The sequence below is a fragment of the Cydia fagiglandana genome, chromosome 2 (genome assembly GCF_963556715.1).
Source record: "Cydia fagiglandana chromosome 2, ilCydFagi1.1, whole genome shotgun sequence".
Taxonomy (NCBI): Eukaryota; Metazoa; Arthropoda; class Insecta; order Lepidoptera; family Tortricidae; genus Cydia; species Cydia fagiglandana.
Window position 1 is genome coordinate 13787725 of NC_085933.1, and position 21464 is coordinate 13809188.

The following is a 21464-nucleotide window of genomic DNA, read 5'->3' on the forward strand; positions in this document are numbered from 1 at the left end:
TTTTTTTAATTTGCCGCCTTTTTCTACTGACAAGGTCTGCTTGACCAAGTATAATTTACGTATTCTTCGGGACTTTTTATACAATCTGCCAAAATGTAAACTTAGGACAGCTTGATTTTTTTAAGAAAGTTAAATGGGCCATAGAATGGAGGATGCATAATTGCATACTAATTGATCTTATTTGGTATTATAATACTTTTATTACAGCGAAACGGCAAGATTTCAGGACTTCTATTGTGAGCTAAAGCCATATTACAACATACATACTAAAAACGTTTGCTTAATAACTTTCATACCTAGTGTAGGTATAAGAAAAATGTTGTACTTTAAAGTCCAGTGTCCACAATAAGACTCAAAAACTTCTGCTTCTGCTCTTTTGTCTGCCAAACATTATATAAAATAATAACGGTCCCTCTGATATTGAAGTACCTAACTTTGTTTTCCACCAACAAAGTTGTAAACTCCACGTATTGTTTGAAATGTGTCTGCATTTGTTACTGGTTGGTGATATTTCATTTTGAATTTTAACCGTTTAAGCACTTCATCGTCATCATGCATGTGACATATTTGAAGTTGCAAGTGTCAATAGTTTAGGTTGCCGCAATAATGCAGGTCGTACGCTTGGTTACACCGACGTATGAAATTTTCCTCGTCTTAGCGCTAACTATCCCGGTGCATTCGGCAATAGTTTTTTTTTTCACAAATGTGACTGCCTAAAGCTTATTATTGAGTTTATTTTCAAACAAAGATAAGAACAAGGCGTATTCCTATTAGGATTAGTCCGATGTCCTCACTTTTTCCTTCACCGCAAATCGACTGGGATATATCAAATATTCACGCAGTAAGTATCAATTTGCGCTGTAATTATATAGATAACTGAACTTTATTTAATCTCAGTGTGGAAAATACCCCATTGCATCCCTGTTCGTTCATATTAAAGTTGTCTACATTCCGGTAATGAAGGGTACTTCAGCAAGGTAGTTAGTTATACATATACCTACTGTGGTATCGGTGCGGTGTGTGAGTGCAGTAGCTCTACTATCAGTTTCGTGAATGACAGTGAGAAGTGAAGACAGTGAGAAAGTTAAGGAAAATGTATGGAGTAATTGTACAGAGCCTCTACCGGTCACGTAAAGAACTAAAAAATTCAATTGGTACCATGAGTTATAGACGTTTTTACGCGAGTTTTCCATACTTGCCTAACTTCACACCTAAAACGCTCTCTTTCTAATTATATAATGAAAACTGAGCCAGAATTGTTCTGCGTAAATATTTAACGCGAGTAAACGTGACAGTGACACGAAAAATACGTGCGTTTCCAACGTGTCATTTCTGTCAACTTGTAATCACAACAAATACGCAGATTTTTTACAAATATCCATGCAATTTTCAACGTAATATGTATTAATTTATAACAGTACGTGCACTTCAAGCAAAACTTTAAGGGATAAATCAATTAATAGTTCGATAAAAGGCTGATTTAGTACAAAGGTAATGAGTTATACTTGACATCATATTTTCCTATTTCTACTGCTACATTTGCGAAAATCACATTGCTTACGAGCAGTTTTTGGTTTTAGGCAAGAAGCTGATTGAAAACAACATTTCCATGAAAACCCGGATTGCATCATGTATGCATGCGTATGCATGTAGAAGTTACATATGTATTAAGAATTAAGGCTCAATACAAGGAGCGGTACATAGACATGTTGCTGTTTTTGTTGCTGGGTGCACATTACACATAAATAGTAAGAACATACCGCATGACCTATTATAATATTTACACAAGAATTGCTACGTATTTTATTAAGCATTATTATCTTAAATAAAATAAAACATACAAATGTTCTGTGAGTTTATTTATTTTTCTTTAAGTACTAAGTAAGTATTATTTAATTTTCCGTTGTTCAAATTATTGTGTTTGGTACCTAGGTAATCGTTTTTCATGTAAACTTGGTAACAGGAAATATAAAACTTTCTTCAAAAACTTGCTGGTGGTTCAGAATCTGAAAATTTAAATATGATTTAAACACATTTATTGCCAAAAACCCGCTGCGTGGGTTCATTTTGTATTGGAAATGGGGCGCTTGGCACTGAAATATACTCGAGATCATATAGGTACTATAAAATTAAGATCGCTATTAAGGTCATACGTAGGGTCTGTGCGGAAAGAGAAGAGTCGTAGGTATAATGTATGGGCTCCCCTAAATTTCACGACTCTTCTCTTTCCGCACACTCTATTAGATAATGTTACTTAGTAGTAGGAGACGGCCGCTGTCATGATGTGGACTGAAGCGGACCAATATAATACATACCTATTTTAATATTTTAAGATTTCTTCTCATGTGTGTACTATTTTCGTCATAGGTAATAAATATGTAGCCAAAATAGGCCTGTATAATCGCGCCGTATACTTTGCTTCCTATTTTTTAACACGCAAAGTCATAATTTTAACTCGATTATTAATGATGTTTACGTAATTATCATATTTTGCAATTTTTGTCTTGAATACAATATATTTTAATTTATACATTGTTTACTAACATTGACGTGTTTATTATTTTTGTAACTATGGCAACGTCAAATCTTTAAAAAAATGTAGAATGAAGGTTGAGTCAGTAAAATAGTGACAAAATTGGTCTTAGAGCATTTAATAACTGGAGTGGCCATTGAGTGCTTACTGTTAGGATTTAGGATTAGGGTTCCAAGCAGGAAAGAAAAGCTTGTTTTAACACCATATAGGTAATGTTTATTAATCTCAAGCAAGACTACATAGTAATGGCGTCTCTTACGAGAAGAAAGAACACCTACATTTGTTTTATATTGACAACCGAATAAATCAAATATCATAGTCGTAGTAGTCTCGAAGGTATACTCTTTATTTTTTTGTTGACATTATTACTTACCCCTCTGCCGAAAAACGGTTTACCCTTGAATTGCCGACAGACATTTCATCGAATGTTATTTGGAAGACAACGTTTCAAGTATTTTTATTTCATCGACAAGTTATTGCGTCGAAGAATCGATACTAGTAAATTTAAATCGGGGACTTTTAATTGGTACTTGAGTTATTTTGTATATAGTTTATATCGTGGTATTTCTTTACGGGTTTTCTTATTTCATTTTGTATTATATTTAATAAAATTGATTACGCGTAAAATTACTTCAATTTGTAATATTTCTTATCGAAACAAGGCTGCCATTTTCATTTTGGCCAAATTATAAATAGGTATAATTTAAGCCGTTCATTTCTGTGTAGGGTCGCAGTTCTAACCTAACCTAAACCTACTTTAAAAAGCCGTTCGTTTCTGTGTGGGGTCGCAGTTCTAACCTAACCTAAACCTACTTTGATAGCCGTTCGTTTCTGTGTGGGGTCGCAGTTCTAACCTAACCTAAACCGACTTTGATAGCCGTTCGTTTCTGTGTGGGGTCGCAGTCCTAACCTAACCTAAATCTAAAATTCTTACAACAGAAAAATGTATAAATGTATAGTACGACATATAAAAATGTATTAAAGTAATACGTCGCACAAATGAATTGCGATGTTTAGTAGTTGTGCCAATCAAAATATTTTGAAACGAATTAGCGATCAAGTAATATTCGTTGAATATTATTTCTACGCAGTAAGAAAAATTGAAATAAATAGTATATGAAACAAAATAACGCCAAACAATATTACTAGTACTAACGTTTCGATGAATTGTTGTCGATGAAATAATATTCGATGAAAAGTTTGTCGGCAAAACAAGGGTACACCGCCGAAAAACTTGCACAATTGTGCAAACTTTGGACAGACTGACATGGCTATTTGTACGTTACGTACAAATCATCTAGAAATAGCAATACATTTGATGTCCCCTCCGCCGCAAAAATCGGCAGACTGTTTTGTAAAGAAAATGACAGCGATGACATCTCCCTTCTAAATGCTCTTAGTGGATTGTAGAGGTAAGGAATACTCCATGTAATTAATAATGAAAAAGTGTCCGTCAAAAACCTTAAAAGTTTAAGAGGGAAGTATACTACGTAATCGTCCATACAAAAAGAGAAAACGTTTTTCCACTTGTAAATACGAGTATCTTCCATTCTCCATGATTTTTAGTACGGTATTAAAACAATGAAAGACTAAGTTTATGGGTTTTCTTTTTTTCGCTACTCTGGAGAGATGTAAAAAAATTATAATAGCTGACAGCGTGCCCAGTTTTTGCAAATATTCTCCCATTAAGGAGTTTTCTCATAAAGTCATAAAGGATTCTCCTTATCTCTACCCTCCATATTCACGGCTACCATCAGTATATGTAACATTACTTTCTGTGCATCTCACTTGCACTAATATGCGAGAGCGAGATGCATAGATAGTAAATTACGTAGACGTGAGAAAATTTGACAATTTTGTTATTTAGTTCATTAGGTGACTCCTAGAGGCGCTGTATAAAACTCCGATATACTCGTAACTCTTGCTCTGTTTTTTAGTATAGTTAGAAAGGGACAGTATCGTTTGGAGTGGAGTGAAGTTAGGTACATAAGACCGTAAAGAAACGTAAAACGTGACTCACGGCACGTTTATTCACCGAGTGTAAGTGAAAAATACTCTGCCAACTGATGGTAGAGGCTCAGGTAGGCATATTGTAAGGCGGAACTTTTGACGAACTGATTGCTTTAATTGCATAAAAACAATCAGTTGCTAAATGTTTGCGTACCTTACTTAATATTTAATTTCAGTGTATAAATGAATAACTAGTGAAATGGTTTTAGAAGTAGGTAACTATTTTTCACCACACCAACTCGGAAAGGCTTACTTTGCACTTCAGAAACTGATAGCTAAGTTGCATTTTATTCACATGTGAGGCAAAGTAATCAAATGCCAATTTTAAGTAGTTTTTTTTTTGTTTGCTGGTAGAATTGATTTGTTTTGGAACCCTCGCAACAGTCAAGATTCCATTTATCGAACCACTTGCTACGTTCGTGGTTCAATTTTGGAATCTTTCGCTAGCTCGGGTATCAATATTAGCACAAACGGTTAAACAACAACTTTGCCCCTTGTAAAACAAATAACTATTTCTTTACTTATGTAACACTGGGATTGAAGGGCTTATGGTATATTAATAGTGTATGTTGGTTTAGTATTAATTATAAGTAGCAATACAACGAATATTAGGCGCCTATATTGTATTCGGCTCAAACAACTGTTCATGAAATCTGTACTAGTAATAAAGTACATACTAGGTTGACTCCGGCAAAATTTCCGGGCACGGCCTAATGTCCTACTTAGAGCTTATTAGGTTCTACCGAATTACTTGAACTCGGCACGGTTCGTTAAGGATAATGGTTTCTCGTGGTATCTTATGGACGCATTTGTGTGTCTCAGATTTAGTAAGTACTTGAATCTACTCTTAACTAAATAACGTTGTTTACCTTTTGAAATATGAGATTTTATTATTAAGGTATTACTGAGACTTTCAATTTCATTTTGTTGTACAATATATAGAGTCAGACCGTAAAAAGTCTGCAGCGATTTTGATAGCCCACGCAGTGCAAGTGTCATTTTAAACGTCAAACTTACAACACTTACACTGCGTGGGCTATCAAATCCGCTGCAGACTTTTATTGGTGCGACTATACTCGTATCGTCATAAGATTTTCAGTCTGTTGGCTTTGCCTTGGAATGGGTTATGTATAGGTTGTTTTATTTAACCCTTAATCATTATGGAACTATGAAGTATTGTTTTACGGAATTCTGAATGTTCTGAAATAGAGGTATTTTATTTTTATATATTTGTGTAAGAATGGGCTATAAAAATAATCCACAACTCACCGGGGAATAAAATTATTCCCGCTAAACTTACACATTCTGAGATAAAAAAATTAACTAATGGATCTTGTAATAGTCGCTACGCTGTTCTTGCACTGTCGTTTTGGTGACAGTCGTTGATCCTTTTATTTTCCCTGATATATTTATATTTTTCTGTATCAAACCAAGTAAAAGTATCGTTTGGGCTTTATCAAGTCTCACAAACACATTACTAAATCTCCGGAATTGGCACTGTTGGACCCGTAATAGCCTCGGGAAGTAGGAACAAGTTGTTTTTGTTTGCTTGTCGGTAGGGATGTGCTAAAAATGCTTACTTAGAAATGTCAATAAAATCATGTAACTTACATGCAATATTATATTATATATGTAAACGCTTGGATGAATAACTTAGTTTAGTGTTTTAGTTAGTTTATTTATGGGAATGTTTTAATACTGGTTATTCAAACGCATTTTTGTCTATTAATATATTGGGAATCTAGCATCGGACATAAACAATTGAGGAGTCAAATGATTTCATGAATTGCTTAACGTAAACCGAATTATTTTGTACTTGAAAAGGACTAGTAGCTAGGTACACATAATGTAATTTGTGGAAATAGTAGTGGTCAGAAAAATATCTACCATTATTTAAACAAACTACCTTCCCCCTTCACTTTTATCTCTCAAAAACAGAAAATTTATAGTACGTTCTACAAGCTCGACGCATAAAATTAGCAACATGGTGAAATTTACGGCGGAATTGTAGAAGGGAACATTAAATTCTAGTACGTGAGCAAAAGTCCAACGGAATTTAACGAAACACTCGAGTTGCATCCGTTCATAGAAAATTGCCTTTATGAATGACAATAACGGAATTAGGTATAGTGCCATGTTATTTTACTTGTACTAATTACACAACATTACACAGGGTATTTGTTTACTCAAATAGGTCACAATCGGAGTTTAACAATAAAGCACCCTCAAAATACTTTAGGATATCTATCAAATCAATCCGCGTGAACGACATTAATGACAGCTAACCGATATAGTATATCATTCAAATATCGGTTTAATGTCTAGTGCACGTTCGAATTGGCCTGTTAGATGCAAATAAATTCAACTTACCGTCCCCATATTGCGAAAAAAGCACGAAACATGGCACGTGTGTCATTTGTTTTATAGAGGCATCTACAAAAATAGCAGTAAGAATGAGTGGAAACAAATCATCGTGTGATTTTTGCCCTACCTACCCTTTGCCACTTTTAGTCTCTGAATTACAGTTTATCATATTTTGCAAGGTGATAGGAATAATTTATAACATGACACGTCGCGCAAATACTTATTGACGAGCGATGGTTCACCTCAGCAGTTCGAACAGGGCTAATTTAACACAGTGAGAAAAAATCGTTTTTGCTCATTGATTAGAAGTTTTTAAATGGTTGGTTGGTTAAACAATGGTTTACGTTACTATAGTAATAAATATTCGGGAAGCCTCAGGATCTCATCTATATGGAATCCAGTATCCAACATCAACTAGGCAAGGACCACAATAATGACAAAACCAAATGTGTCGTTGGGTCGTTGTAACTTTAACCGTTCTTATGTTAAAAACATAAACCAAAAACTTGTCATTTTTTTTCGTTAAAGATATATACAAGTATGCTAATAATGTAAAATATTTAGGAACTCATAACCTCATAAGTAATCGTTTTACGAAAGGGCATATTGACAACAAGTAAAAATACAGGACAAGCTACGGTTTACGCATATTTTATTGATGGGAACCCGGCTTAGAGGTGACAAAATTAATGTTCCATTGTAACCCTAAAATACGTAATGGCTGGCGCTTCACTTTGATATATTATGACAAAATGGTGCGTTGAAACATTTTGCTTGTACAAATATTTATATATATTATGCGAAGCTAAAAGAAAGGGGGGACCAGCTTAACTTGTGAATTAAAGAAAAAAATAGATATTTCTGAATGTGATTAATATAACAACAGAGTACTTAATATTGAAAGACCTTACCACCCTTATCACGCAGACACTACCCAACCATGTGGTCGGCAAAATTTGATTTTATCATATAGGTTTAGTGGTGGATGATTCTTCAATAACTTGAATACATATAGCGCTCAAACAGACACACGGCCCGATTCCAACTTTAAGATACGTCAATTAATAGATCTGGAAACGATATGGATTAGATATGTCAGTGTCAAATGTGACGTTTCTTCAAACAAATACGTCACTTTTGACACTGACATATCTAATCCATATCGTTTGCAGATCTATTACTTGACGTATCTTAAAGTTCGAATCCGGCGGTCACTCTTTTAATTTACATAGTTTTCATTTACATAAAATTTAGATATTTTCACACATTTTCTTACGCCACGCCGGTTAAGTACTACGAGTGCCCCGAGAAAGGGAAGAGTTTAGATATGTTTTTTGCTCCAACTGTTACTGGCAAGTTGGTCAGCAAGATTATAAACGACGTGACCGATGAAGGAAGCACAGAATGAAAAACAAGCTCCTGTTTTTTTTGTGGGTACGAGTTAGCAGTCTCCCGGTCTTGTGCTTTTATTTTCTGGAGATTGTTAGTAAATAGGGCTGATGAAGGAGTACGAAATTTTTTGGTATTTTTGGCTCGTGATTTTACTTGACGTATAAATCTAGATTTTTACACTACACGTATATTAATAAAAAAATATAAGTCTAGATTTTTTTTATTAATATACGTGTTATACACACATTATACATTGTACCTATATATGTATATAAGTACATATCTCCATTCTTGGAACCGTAAATGTACCTAGTTGCTACCATATGTAGTCAGCAAAACTAGTAGCTTAGCACCTCTGAATACAATTTTTAATGTGTATGCAGGGATTGCAGGGATGCCAAGCTAATAAATAGCTTTGTTGTACTTTAACCCAGTTTTATATTTTTTACAATACCTGCCACATAACAATGCTTCGCAGTTTATACGCGTCTGTTCGCAAAAGCTTAATAATCTTGACACTTTCACGGGGCTCTTAAGATGATGTGTAGCATTTATACATGTCATGTGGCAACACTATCGTCATTTACTGCTAAGTGCCTATCATAATGTTTATTTTTATCAAAATTGATGCAGCTGTTGAGAAAGGAAATATTAAGTATTAGTTATATTATTTGCTATTTTTAGTTAATAAAAAATTCAAAAGGCTACTTAATTAAGTAGAAAAGTATTCGTATTATGTAACTGTAGTTAGGTATAGGAGTTGACTAAAGAAAATCTTGTAGTGCATGACGTTACAGTTACAATCAAAAACAGGGGGAAACTTTTTCCTTCGGGGAGTTAAGTTAAATGGTGAAAAATCCAACTTTATAGCTAGAGCGTCTTTAGGGAATACTTGAAATCTCGTAGTAAACACAGAATGTCCAGAAGCATTATTTATTAAAGTATGTCCCTTCTTTGCTTTGTTACGAAGTTGGTTTTAAACTGCACTGGCTTTTACAGTGAATGCAAGTTTATTGTGAGGCGCGGAGTATTTCTTAAATATTAAGTAAATTCAGTTGAACCCTACCTTCCCTGTTTCACGTCTCAGTCACGTAAAGGCTTGGCCACACACAGAGCGCGACGCAGCGCCGCGTCCGCGCCGCGTGATGCCGACGCGAAGCCTGGTCAAACAGGGCGCGCGCTGATCGCGCCGGCCTCACGCTCTCAACACGCCCTCAAGGCGCGCGTGAACGCGGCGCGGCCGCGCGGGAACGCGGCGCACCGCTCGCTGCCTAAGGTCCGATCCTACTGATGTGACCTTGCGCGACGCGGCGGGCCGCCGCGTTCGCTCGGCGCAGCGCTGCGCACGCGCCGCGCGGACGCAAGGGGCCGCGCGGCGCGGGGCGCGACAGAAGCGGGGCGTGATACCGGCGGGACGCAGTCTGTTTGACGTCGGTAACCTGTTAGCATGTGCCGCGGTCGCGCGGCGTGGACGCGGCGCGGACGCGGCGCTGCGTCGCGCTCTGTATGTGGCCAAGCCTTAAGAAGTATATCATATTGATATCAGTTTACTGGTTAACATATCGGAACTTATCACTTGGATTTGTGTAAGTAACGCAGTGATTTTGTTTTTAAATTCGTAAATTTATTTTATTATTCAGTTTTTATTTTTTTACTCATAATGGATTCTTGACGTGAAACAACATTATTCAACGTGTTCGTCTCATTTACATGTTAGTCTAATAAAATTGTTTGAAAGCGTAAAGTAAATTAAGTCATTATACATACAATCATGTGACATTCCTGAAAGCTATTTGTCTACCCCATTCACTGTTTAATTCAATCCAAGTAAGTTACAACACATGCTAAGTGTATTACTTAGTTAGACGAAAGCGAATAATCGTATTTTGATCATTAAAGAAAGATTATTTGTTCAAACATTTGAACAATCTTTCTATCACTTAGCATTAGCATCTTCAGTATAAATCTTACAAGCTAAATATATTAAAGTATAATTATTTTTAAAAGATATTAAACGTTTTTTTACGTTTGGGTTTAGTTGGGAGTACGTTATGGTGTGGAATCCGTATTGTTAATTAAAATATATAGTTAATAGTACATAGTTTTAGAGAACGTGTTTATTTTTCTCAAAGGTTCGCTGGAAGAGATCCAGTTTAGGGATAAGTACACCTTTATACATAACATTTATATTTTTGTTTTGTCCGTTTTCTGTAAACCAGTTTATGTGCAATGAAGTGACATACATACATATTTAATGTATTAAAATTCTTCTGACGTAGTCATTACCCATTAGCGACTAAAACGAAAAAAATGTAATTGCAACCACTCATATAAAATATAAAAGTAGTATTTGTAATTTTGTACACAAACTGTGAACGTGCAAAGTTGTCCCAAACAGATAAGTACCCCTGAAACCGCATTGTCTCCCATCCCACGTTATTTATCACTAGTGGTTTGGATGCGAATGTTCGAAAAGTGCCCTTTGTATCGCAGGACAGATAAACTGCCTACTTTTAAAGGGATATATGCTGAACATGTATCTAAACGTGACAGGGATATGAACTGATGACTAGGGTGAACGTTGAATTTATGTTTATTTGAAATTTTATGGATATATTTTGTCGATCCTTTAAAAAAATGTATTATATTTTACTTCAAAAAGAGTAAGAGGTTAAATGGTAATAGATACCTAATGGTATAGGTAAAGGTTTACCGTTATAGCTATTTATTAAATTACGGAAATCAATGAAAAAGGCGTAAAATTCTACCGCCTCCGCTACAGTGCAATTTTTGTAAAATATGAACAAACCTCTTTATTCGCTATTTTATAAATTACTGAAATACTCTTGGGAGCTCACGAAATCCTTGACATTTTTCAGATCGAGTTTCTGAGATAGTAGAGTGGATTTCAAAAAATGTCTTGCAATATCCGTAACTCTATATCTTTAATCTGAAATTGATCTACGCGAATCGTTAGACCGTCACAAATCCTTGATATATATCTTCAAAGGCGCGTTTTTAAATGTTCGCAGTATCTTATCTTTCTTCATCGTTTAAGTTTATACAAAATACCGCTGATTGTATTTTGTTGCTCTTTTCAGACCATTCATACCAAACAATTGGAACTTTTTGTTAAGCTTTCACTGTCTTATTGTCGTTTTCAAAGGAAACATTTACGACTTATTTAAAGCACGTGAAAGGCTCAGAAAGTTAATTTGCTATTGTTCAGTTGCATTTCTGAATGAAATTAGTTGCACAACACGAATTCTCGCTGTCGGCTGGGCTGCCTGAGGCGGCTTTATTGCCAACCATAGTTGACGCGGCAGGTTTACTTTCATCGAGGCAATCTTAACTTTCTGAGCTCTTAATAATAAATTCAAAATTTACGTAATATTTTGGTAACTATTTATCATTTGAGAATGGGCCATATTGGTTACCGAGTGGGTCCCACGGAACACCATCGATGGCGCAGGCCGGGGTTCAGACAGACCAAAAAGAAGATGGCCGGACGACTTGGACGCATTTTATCCGGATTGTTGGGTTGAGTGGAGGAAAAGTTCGGCTTGCCTTACGCAAATTGTGGACGGTGTAAGTACTGTAAGTACTTATTAAAATTACATATACGTTTTTCTTTAATTAAATTCTAAGTTTGCTTGGAAATCATAGTATAACCTATTTTATTGTTCAATATCTAACTAAATAATAATAATAATAGTTCGTAGATCTGAGATGAATGAATTGCAAATATATTAGATTTCACTTTGTAGAATGATACCTACTTGATACTATGAAAGTCCAATAAACACCGATATATATATACTATTATGGAAACATAAACTGACAGGGAAAATGTAAATGTGAGAATTGATTACTGCCTCTTGCTAGCTTTAAACTCTGTACAAATAAATGGATATTTACGAATGCAGGATGTCTCTTAGACACGTTCCGTCCCTAATATTATTTGAGAATAGGTGTACCTACACACAAGCACCGATTCAACCCCAAGTATGAAGCGCTTTGAGACATGACGGAATTTGATTTCATTACACGAGTTGTATTTGCAATGGCTGGAGTTGCTTTGACGGTTCATTAAACCACGTTAGCGCATTCGATTCCGTCTATCTAGGCGACGGAGACGGAGGTGATTTCGTGATTGGCGGTGACAATAACCACATTACGCAAGGCCACAATGGCGATGCTAAATTTTAATAGCCCTTTTACACAAAGTCAAGTCAATCCACTGAGAACCAGAACAGTGAGCCATTAAAATTGATATGGTTTTATTGTATAAACCTGGGTTATAACTAGGATTATCTATATTTCTTTGAGAATGCCAATGTTGGACCATCCTTAGTGAATAGTTTCGGTAACTGGCCACGTGTACTTACTTACTCGTAGTATTTCCGAGTGACCAAAAAGCAGACTATCTTTGTATATTTTAATATGATTTTATTTAAATACCTACTTATTTTATTATTATGGCCAAACTGAGACTTGCACGCTTTTACAATTCACTGCATTATCTAAATGAGTTTTAAACTTATCTTTTCGCGCATTCATCTACTTGTTAAGTAGTTTGAATACCTAATGAAGATGAAAACAAAAAGCGGCTAAGATATATACTGTCAACCCGGGACGATTTATCATGTAGTTTTAAGATGTATGATGTAGTTAAGTGGTGGTTACTGGTTGACTAAGTACAAGTTAAGAAATAATTTGTTTATTGTTAACTAGAAACTGCTTCGTGACTCTCGTCTGTGTAGAACTCGTTAATTTTAATCTCCTCCTTTTTTAATATCAATTAAACTGTTTCGACACTTCTGCTTATATGTTTTACAAAGGCAAATATTTATCGTATAGTTACTTTTTAAGCCAATCTTTTAAGCATCAAAATACCAATATTTTGATTACAGCAGCAGATACCTAACCAACATTCGTGAAATGCTCAATTTTCGTTTACAAAACGAAAGCCTAGTATAGTACTGTAATATCTTTACTAAGCAAACAAACTGGTATCAAATAACCCAGTGGCGCAATATGACTACAGCCGGAATGACGATGGCATGTCCCTACATAGGGGATTTTAAATGAAAAATATCCGGTCATCGGTTCGATCAGATGCCAACCGCCGTACCGCGCTATTGGAATATAGTATTTATTTTTGGGCGACAACGCTATTCTTAAAGATTACCGTTAGGTAAATATACTTTCACATTGTGTGAATCTCGTTTACTTTTTAGGGTTCTTTAGTCAACTAGGAGCCCTATAGTTGTGTAACCCCATGTCCATCTGTCTGTCCGTCTGCGGCTTAGCTCACTGACCGTTAGTGCTTAAATAATGCAATTAGGCATGGTTACGAGTATATCGGTATATAAATCAACCACGCCTACAAAGCGGTAAAATAAAAAATAGATCTTCCCAAGATAACTTTGACGATGTGGAATCAATGTTAGAGCCTGAAAAGTAAGTTGCAAAGCAGCAGATTTCGACAAGCGTAGGTATCCAATATCCATATGACAGAAGTGAAAAAATCCCCTAAGAATATTTTATGCCTACGAAGCCATTGTCTCGATGGACCTAAAATCTCCATAAAAAAGTTTCTAAGGAAAAACAGGTCGTATACTTTTCGGGTTGGCTCTAAAATTCGTAAAACTTGTCAGAAGGAGTTTAGAAAACCAATAACACAACAACTGTACTTTTCTTTTGTATCTTTTTACTGAGGTGTGCCAATAAAGATTATTCTATCTATCTATCTATCTAACACATACTCCTGAAGTTGCACGTTCTCATATGCCACATCAGTCATAACATATACCTACGAGTAATTCATTCATTAATAATAAATAAATAAAAAATCAGCTTATGTAAGTATTGTTTATACAACGATATATAAATGAAAGATACGAAACGTTCACCAAATAGACGTACCTACTCTCGTCTATACATGTTTCAACAAAGCCGAGGATTAACTTGTTTCGTCTATATAATCCGATGCTTTCAGAATGCAACTCTCTCATTATCATATGAATACATTTGGTGAGAAGCATTAGCCACAATGTAATTAATTTCTCTCGTGCTGAGATAGCTCGAGCAATGTTTAAGCATGAAAGCATATATTTAGGATTAGGGTTTTGTTAAATTAGTATTCTGAATTAATTAAAAATATGTAGTAGGTTACCTATTTATGGGTTGTGCTTGAGGTATGCATTTTTGTTCCTTATCTATATTGTTTCCTGGTTTCATGAGTAATGTTTGTATACCTATACCTACCTGTACCTATACCTACCTATTGAAGAATTAGAGTGAATAATCTAAAAAATATTGCCACGATGTCCATTTAATTAGGTACAAAGTACACCCAGACGCAATATGGCATATAACCAGTTTTTGAAATCCCTTTTAAGATGTTTTAGCCAGCAATTGCCTTTTTGTCCACAGCGAATACAAGCTTCATAAATCGGTTGAAATAGATTACCTACTGGACGATGCTGACTAAAATGAATTCGACATAATAAAGGCAAGCATGCCTGTCATTCAGTGATCCACATTTAGGGTAAACCTCGATGTCTGTGATGTGGTCTGCTCAAAGAGATATATACGCTCAGTGCCGCTAACACTTAAATCTACACCAGCTTAGCTTGTCGAGATTCCGGAATATTTGGCATGAAGGTCTACTATGTTATCTCAGGGTTCAATCCCAACGTTTTAACTAGTTTTACTCGGTACTCGGATAAACGATTGTCAACTGTTCAATTTGACGCGTATACCGGGTGTGGCCTGTAACACGAGCAAATAATTAAAACATAGATTGTACTCTTCAAAAGGTGACACTTTTGTTCAACAACTTTTAAAAATTATGAAGTATTTAGACTCCCTATTTTTCATATAAAATAAATATTATCTTCAATGGCCGCCATCGCCGTGCCATATCATTGTGATTGACGTTGCTTGTCACGCCTTGAACATAACAAAATTCGCAATACATTGCGTCTTAGAATAAACTTTAAAGTGTATTAAAAATCAAACCACAAGTTATTTTTAAAGTCGCTGAACAAATGTTGGTGAGTATGAAGAGTACAGCCTACAGTTTAATTTTTTGCTCATATTACAGGCCACACCCGGTATAGTTTATGAATAAAGCCATATTTAAAACTTTACATTGTTGGTTGTTAACTTATTATGACTACATTTATTAGTCCTTTACAGGAAATATGAGCTATTACCGTTCTTAAGTTACACCCTTCTGACAGACAGACGGTCTAGGACTAGGATTCCTGGTTCCATTTGTCACCCAACAGCCTTGGCCCGGTCTTTATAGAGTCGCACCCAAATATGATTTACACTCGCACCCTACTGTTATCTATACGTCTATTATTCAGTCACATATTTATTGCTTGTACAAAGAAATGCTGTCGCCTTTTTGGCAGTTCTCCTAATAGGCAACTTTTAATTTACGAGGGTAGAGCTTACTTACGAAAAGGTACAAAAGCAGTATTTGTAAACGCATTGCCGCAAACAGCAGAGCGGGTAATTTATTTGCAGTGTTGTGACCGTGTAGTATGAATGAAACACTGTATCAACTTATTATGTGCTTGGACAACTTATTATGTCGTTGGCAACCTTAGCAAGGAGATAATAGGTCCCATAATTCATACTTTTTATATATTCCACTTATGTCAACTTGACCCTTGATCGGTTGAAGATGCCCTTATCGATTGCTATCGTAACTTTAAATTAAACTCGAATTAAGTAAATTTATAAAAGTGATTCCAGGGAAACCTGTTTTACAGATATATACGAAGTTTGGTGGTTTTGTTTTCTGTTAGCTCTGACGACTTTGTGATAGCTGATAGCTTTAATTTTGTTGAAATGGAAGCGGATTGTTTTCAAATTAAATAAGTTTTTACGTACATGTTTTTCTCGATCAAAGTAGGTTTAGTATTTAAACTGCTCTTCAAGCCTGGTTGACGTTGTAATCCATTCCAAAAACAACATATTATTTAATCCACCATATTAAAGGTCCGCTGACCTAACCCTAACTATGAATAGTAAGGGTTAGTAGGCTCCGTAGACAACATGCCAATCGCTAACGCTCCGTAGCGAACGAAACGCAACTATCACTGTCATGCTAACATGGAGGAGTCATAGAGATACACAAAGCGATTCGATAGCGAAGCGCAATCGATTGTCACCATGGCTAGGCGGGCAGTTGCCTGAATACGTGTCTACATATTTCAACTTTTATCACCACTCCTATTACAATAAAATCAAATATTGAGAACAATCGGTGTAATGGCTCCTCTACACGATGGGCCAACGCCGGCCACTCCAAGGGACGCATTTATGCGTTAAAGGGAGCAAGTGATATTGCTATCTCATTCTACCGCATGGCTGCGTCCCTTGAAGTGGCCGGCGCTGGCCCATCGTGTTGATCGTGTAGACGAGCCATAACAAGTATAATGTATTGTTGCAGGCCCTACTGCAGGCGCACGATGTGGTGGCGCGCGAGGTGTACGGCGAGGAGTCGCTGCGCGCGTCGCCGCCGCCGGTCAACGGGCGCACGACGGCGCCGCCGCCGGACGACGACGACGACACCGAGCCCGAGTTCGACAACGTGACCAGGGTGCGCCTCGTGCAGTTCCAGAAGAACACTGACGAGCCTATGGTAACACTTTACCTATACATACATACATACATATATTCATATAATCACGGCTATTTCCCGGAGGGGTAGGCAGAGACCACGGATTTCCACTTACTACGATCCTGACCTACCTCTTTCGCTTCCTTCACATTCATAACATTCCTCATACACGCTCGCTGGTTTAGGGTGCTCTTGACCTGGCCTTTTTTCAGGATTTCCCCGATCTCACTTCACTTTACCTATGTACTTTTTATTTGTACGACCGATTGTAAACTTTGCTTTTGCCCTTCACTATAGTTCGTTTTTTTAGCATTAGAAAGAACTTGAAAGAAGGTAAGCGATCTTAGCATGTCTTTTAATTGAAAAACGCTTTTTTTAAATCAGTAACTATTACTTATGAAGAATATAAATTATCATATTAGATCCATAATTGTTACATATTTGCCGTAACATATTTATAAATGTGTTTTTTAATAAAAATACACATCAAGATTGTTTACGTTATTTCTAATGCTAAAAAAACAAACTATACTTACTGAGAAAAGTGATACGACACTATGAGGCTAATTCGAACGTACACTGACATCAGAATGATATCTTAATGAGTTCATTTAGTTATCGCGAGTCAAGTACCTATAGAGCAAAAAGCACAATCACTGAATGGCATCATTGCGTTCGAATTGGCCTGTGTGATGTTGGTATCGTCTTGGGTCGTCCCATTAGTTTTTCGTCAAGTTCTTAAATTAGTCCTATTCTGCTTTCGTCACTCATTCTACATTCGTTCCAATCGTCGGTGGCTTTCAATGTAGAATGAGTGACGAAAACAGAATAGGACTAATTTAAGAACTTGACGAATGGGACGACCCAAGACGATACCGTGATGTTGAGTTGTAGTTCCATAACACGTTACGGAACTTCGTAGCTACGGCGGCGTAGCGCACGTAGCATTGATTTTATTTATACTTATATGACATTACTCTTAGTGCACAGCGACAATTTATGTAAGATTAATTGTTTTTAATCTAGTTGATAGTAGAATATAATTAAATGTAATTTTTGACACATAAAATCATAGGTAAATATATATTTCTATAAAATTGTTTTCAATACGCAGTGCATCACTTTATCAGCTACCTCTCAAATTACCTACTAAATAACACAAAGTGAAGATTTTAACTTATTTATTTTAAAACACTTTCATTTATTTAAAAAGTTCAAAAAATAAGTAGAAAACATCGTGACAATAAACTGAGAAATGGGTGTCTAGACAGCTATGTAAAAAGGCAGTCTATTTTCATAAATACGATGATAGGACACGAGCGGAACGAATGACACGCGCCATATATTCCAAAATATAAACATAAGCTAAGAACGCGTCGACTCGGGAATGCCTGTCCGCGAGGATGGCTTTATTTATACCTACACTTGAGCAATATCGCATACGCGGAGGCAGTGGAGGCACTGCTAAGAGTGCCTCTACTACTTTTAAAATCTGAAATTTTATTGCACTATCTAATAGTTAATTAATACTTTTGGATTTTAATTACTCAGGAGCCTATTGATGGGGGCTGAAGGAAAAAGCTAATGCCAAAAAGATTGTAACGGCCCTTCAATTTAAATCAAAAACTTATAAAAAATTGTCATTCCGGTTTTTAAAAAAAACTCTCGTTGACTCTAATAGTTCAAATGTGTTTTGTTTTCTCTCAAGCCCTCCTAGCTTAGTGTTCATCACACCATTACACGTATATATGTTATTATCCACTCCACAAAGAAATGATTTTCGGAATCAAAACTATCCTTTGTCCTTGTCTGGGACTCAAATTATCTCCATCTGAATTGGTTTAGTGGTTCAAACTTGAAAGGGTAATAGACAGACAGACATAGTTACTTTCGCATTTATAAAGTTAATAATAGGGATTAGTTGGAATACTTCTTAATAACTAACAAGCAGCTATCGTTCACCTTAAAGTGACATTCCATTTCCAACTGCAGCTGCAATACTGTTCATTTTACTATGGAAACGCGTCGCTGTCATTGTCAATTTCCATAGTAAAATGAACAGTATTGCAGCTGCAGTTGGAAATGGAATGTCACTCTTACGATAATTAGGTAGTTATACTTGGCGACCTTTGCTAATGTAGGGTTTTGTGTCATCACTGTTATAGTTAGTTACATCAAAGGTCCATTTTGTTTTCTAGAACAGCTGAAATAGAGATCTTGATGCGGGTAATGATGACTACGTCTTTTGTGGCAATCGTGACTTGGTTTCTAATAAGGTTTAGTTGACTTGCCATAAAGACCAGAGATATGATTGATGAATTACGGGTATTGGGTGGGTCATTAACGGATATATTTTTTATCACAAATAGAAGTAATTCTATTTGTGATAATAAATATATCCGTTAATAATTTATTTTTGTTCTTGTCTTATGGCGTAGCTCCTAACCACATTGATAGACCATCTTTTCTGATGAAACTCGACTCGGAACGAATTTCAATAAAAACTAGTGCATTGCACTTGTTTTTTCTAAACTTTTCTGGTTACTTTGGTGGTGGTTTGAGGAACAGTACATTTTGTTGTAAGAGGTAAAGTTTGTTATAAAAGTGTATTAACTTGACTGCAGGGCATAACCCTGAAGCTAGCTGACGACGGAAGATGCATCGTGGCTCGGATCATGCACGGGGGCATGATCCACCGGCAGGCCACGCTGCACGTCGGCGACGAGATCAGGGAGATCAACGGCACGCCTGTAGCCAACCAGTCCGTCGCACAACTTCAAAGGATGCTGGTGAGTACCATGACCAGCAGGCCAACTTCTCTGTCTGCTTATTGAGAGACGAAGTGAAGAAAACAAATGAACGAATGCAACCTGTACGATGCAAAGTAGCTCATACACAACAAAAAATTCACAACACTAAATCGAGTCGAAGGCTCAGGGGCTATGAATTTAACCCTTCTATGTAGAGGTGAGGATGATGGATTGATAAAATAGAAAACACCAAACCATGTCACCCTTAGACAATCAGCACGTTTACGTTGACACTATTGAGCGCACTAACCATTTGACTAACCAATTCGCATAATGTTTGTAAAATGCCGAATTTGACTGCGAGATATGTACCGAACCGTAGTAAACTTAGTAGGCACCGTGAGATCGTGCGGATTTCTATTTTCAGACGTTTGACGCGCCGGCATCAGGGTAGGGGCTTATCCAACGGGCTTACGCTACCGAAATGTTAGCTACGTACTCGCGACTTTTGTTACCCTAATTTGGCTGCAGTATATACATCGGGATCGAATTGAAATTTGTATACAATTGATTATACTTATTTCAATATGTAACCATATTACGAAAATCTACGCAAATAATGTATGAGAATCAAATAAGAGACTCGTTACAATGGAATTATTATATCGATACGAGTGAGTGTCAAGTGCGCTTCAAATCAGTGACACAAGCATTAAATATAGTATTTAAATCTAATTATTCTGCACCGACGCAGCACTTAATTGAGATGGACGTTCTTCGTTGCGTTCAAATTTATTGAATATTTCACAATCTCTACTGGCATTTCATTTGTAAGTACTGTAATGTTACTATAATATCCCGTTTTTAGTGAAAAGTTTTTAGAATCGGCTAAGTGAAAATCACGTTTTCACCAGTTAAAACTAGTTTTCCTTAAGGGATCGGTAAATAGTTTTGTTTGAGATATGTCAGTCAAAACGAGTTTATGCAAAGTGCCTTGGTGAATAGTTTAAATATTTATTTCAGTGAGAACTAGTTTTTTTTTTATGTTGGTACCTATAGTCCTCCACATTGATTTCTATGACGGCGACCTCGACAATTAAGGATTTTTCCGCTCATGAGCTCTTAGTTTTTACTAGACGACGCACGTAACACAAATGGCTTTTTTCTAAGTTGACATTATAAAATACTTAAAATCGGTTCTGGCGCTCGTTTTAACAAGAGCAAAAACGGGTTTTTAAAGTGACATAATATCGTCGGGTGACAAGCAAAAGTCACTAACTAACACCATTGAAATTATTGGACAATGAACCGTGTTACAAGTGTAATAAAGTGCATTGTTACTTTAATTTTCTGATAGTACTTAGTGACTTTTGCTTGTCACCCGATGATATATAGGTAACCTATACTTTACGTAGTTTTAGTGGTGATTCCGCTGCTGTCACAATATGATTGATTGGACTAACCCAAACCCACTATCCGAAAAGTAGGTATTAATTACTTACATTGTTAATTTTAGGGCTCCGTACCTCAAAAGGAAAAAACGGAACCCTTATAGGATCACTCGTGCGTCTGTCTGTCTGTCCGACCATTCCCCCCGCCTTTATCTCCGAAACTACTGGGTCTAAAATAAAAATAAAATACACAATAGGTCTTTGCCTATAGATGACAGGAAAACCTATTAGAAAGTGCAGTCAAACGTTAGTCGGACTTATGTACGGAACCATAGGAACGCGAGTGCGACTCGCACTTGACCGGTTTTTTTCTAATTGGT

The 21464-nt window shown here is 36.3% G+C and overlaps 1 protein-coding gene and 1 long non-coding RNA gene across 5 annotated transcripts in view; both read left to right on the forward strand.

Moving 5' to 3' along the window:
• Positions 1 to 21464, forward strand: part of LOC134676379 (peripheral plasma membrane protein CASK) — a 254765-nt gene that overhangs the window by 215318 nt on the left and 17983 nt on the right. For all 4 annotated transcript variants that reach the window (XM_063534775.1, XM_063534747.1, XM_063534756.1 and 1 more), the window contains 2 exons: positions 16773 to 16964; positions 19568 to 19732. In XM_063534775.1, coding sequence (XP_063390845.1) covers positions 16773 to 16964; positions 19568 to 19732 — 357 coding nt within the window. The remainder of the gene's footprint in view (positions 1 to 16772; positions 16965 to 19567; positions 19733 to 21464) is intronic.
• Positions 1061 to 1849, forward strand: LOC134679634 (uncharacterized). Its single transcript, XR_010100365.1, has 2 exons — positions 1061 to 1491; positions 1581 to 1849. It is a non-coding gene; the product is annotated as an uncharacterized LOC134679634 (long non-coding RNA).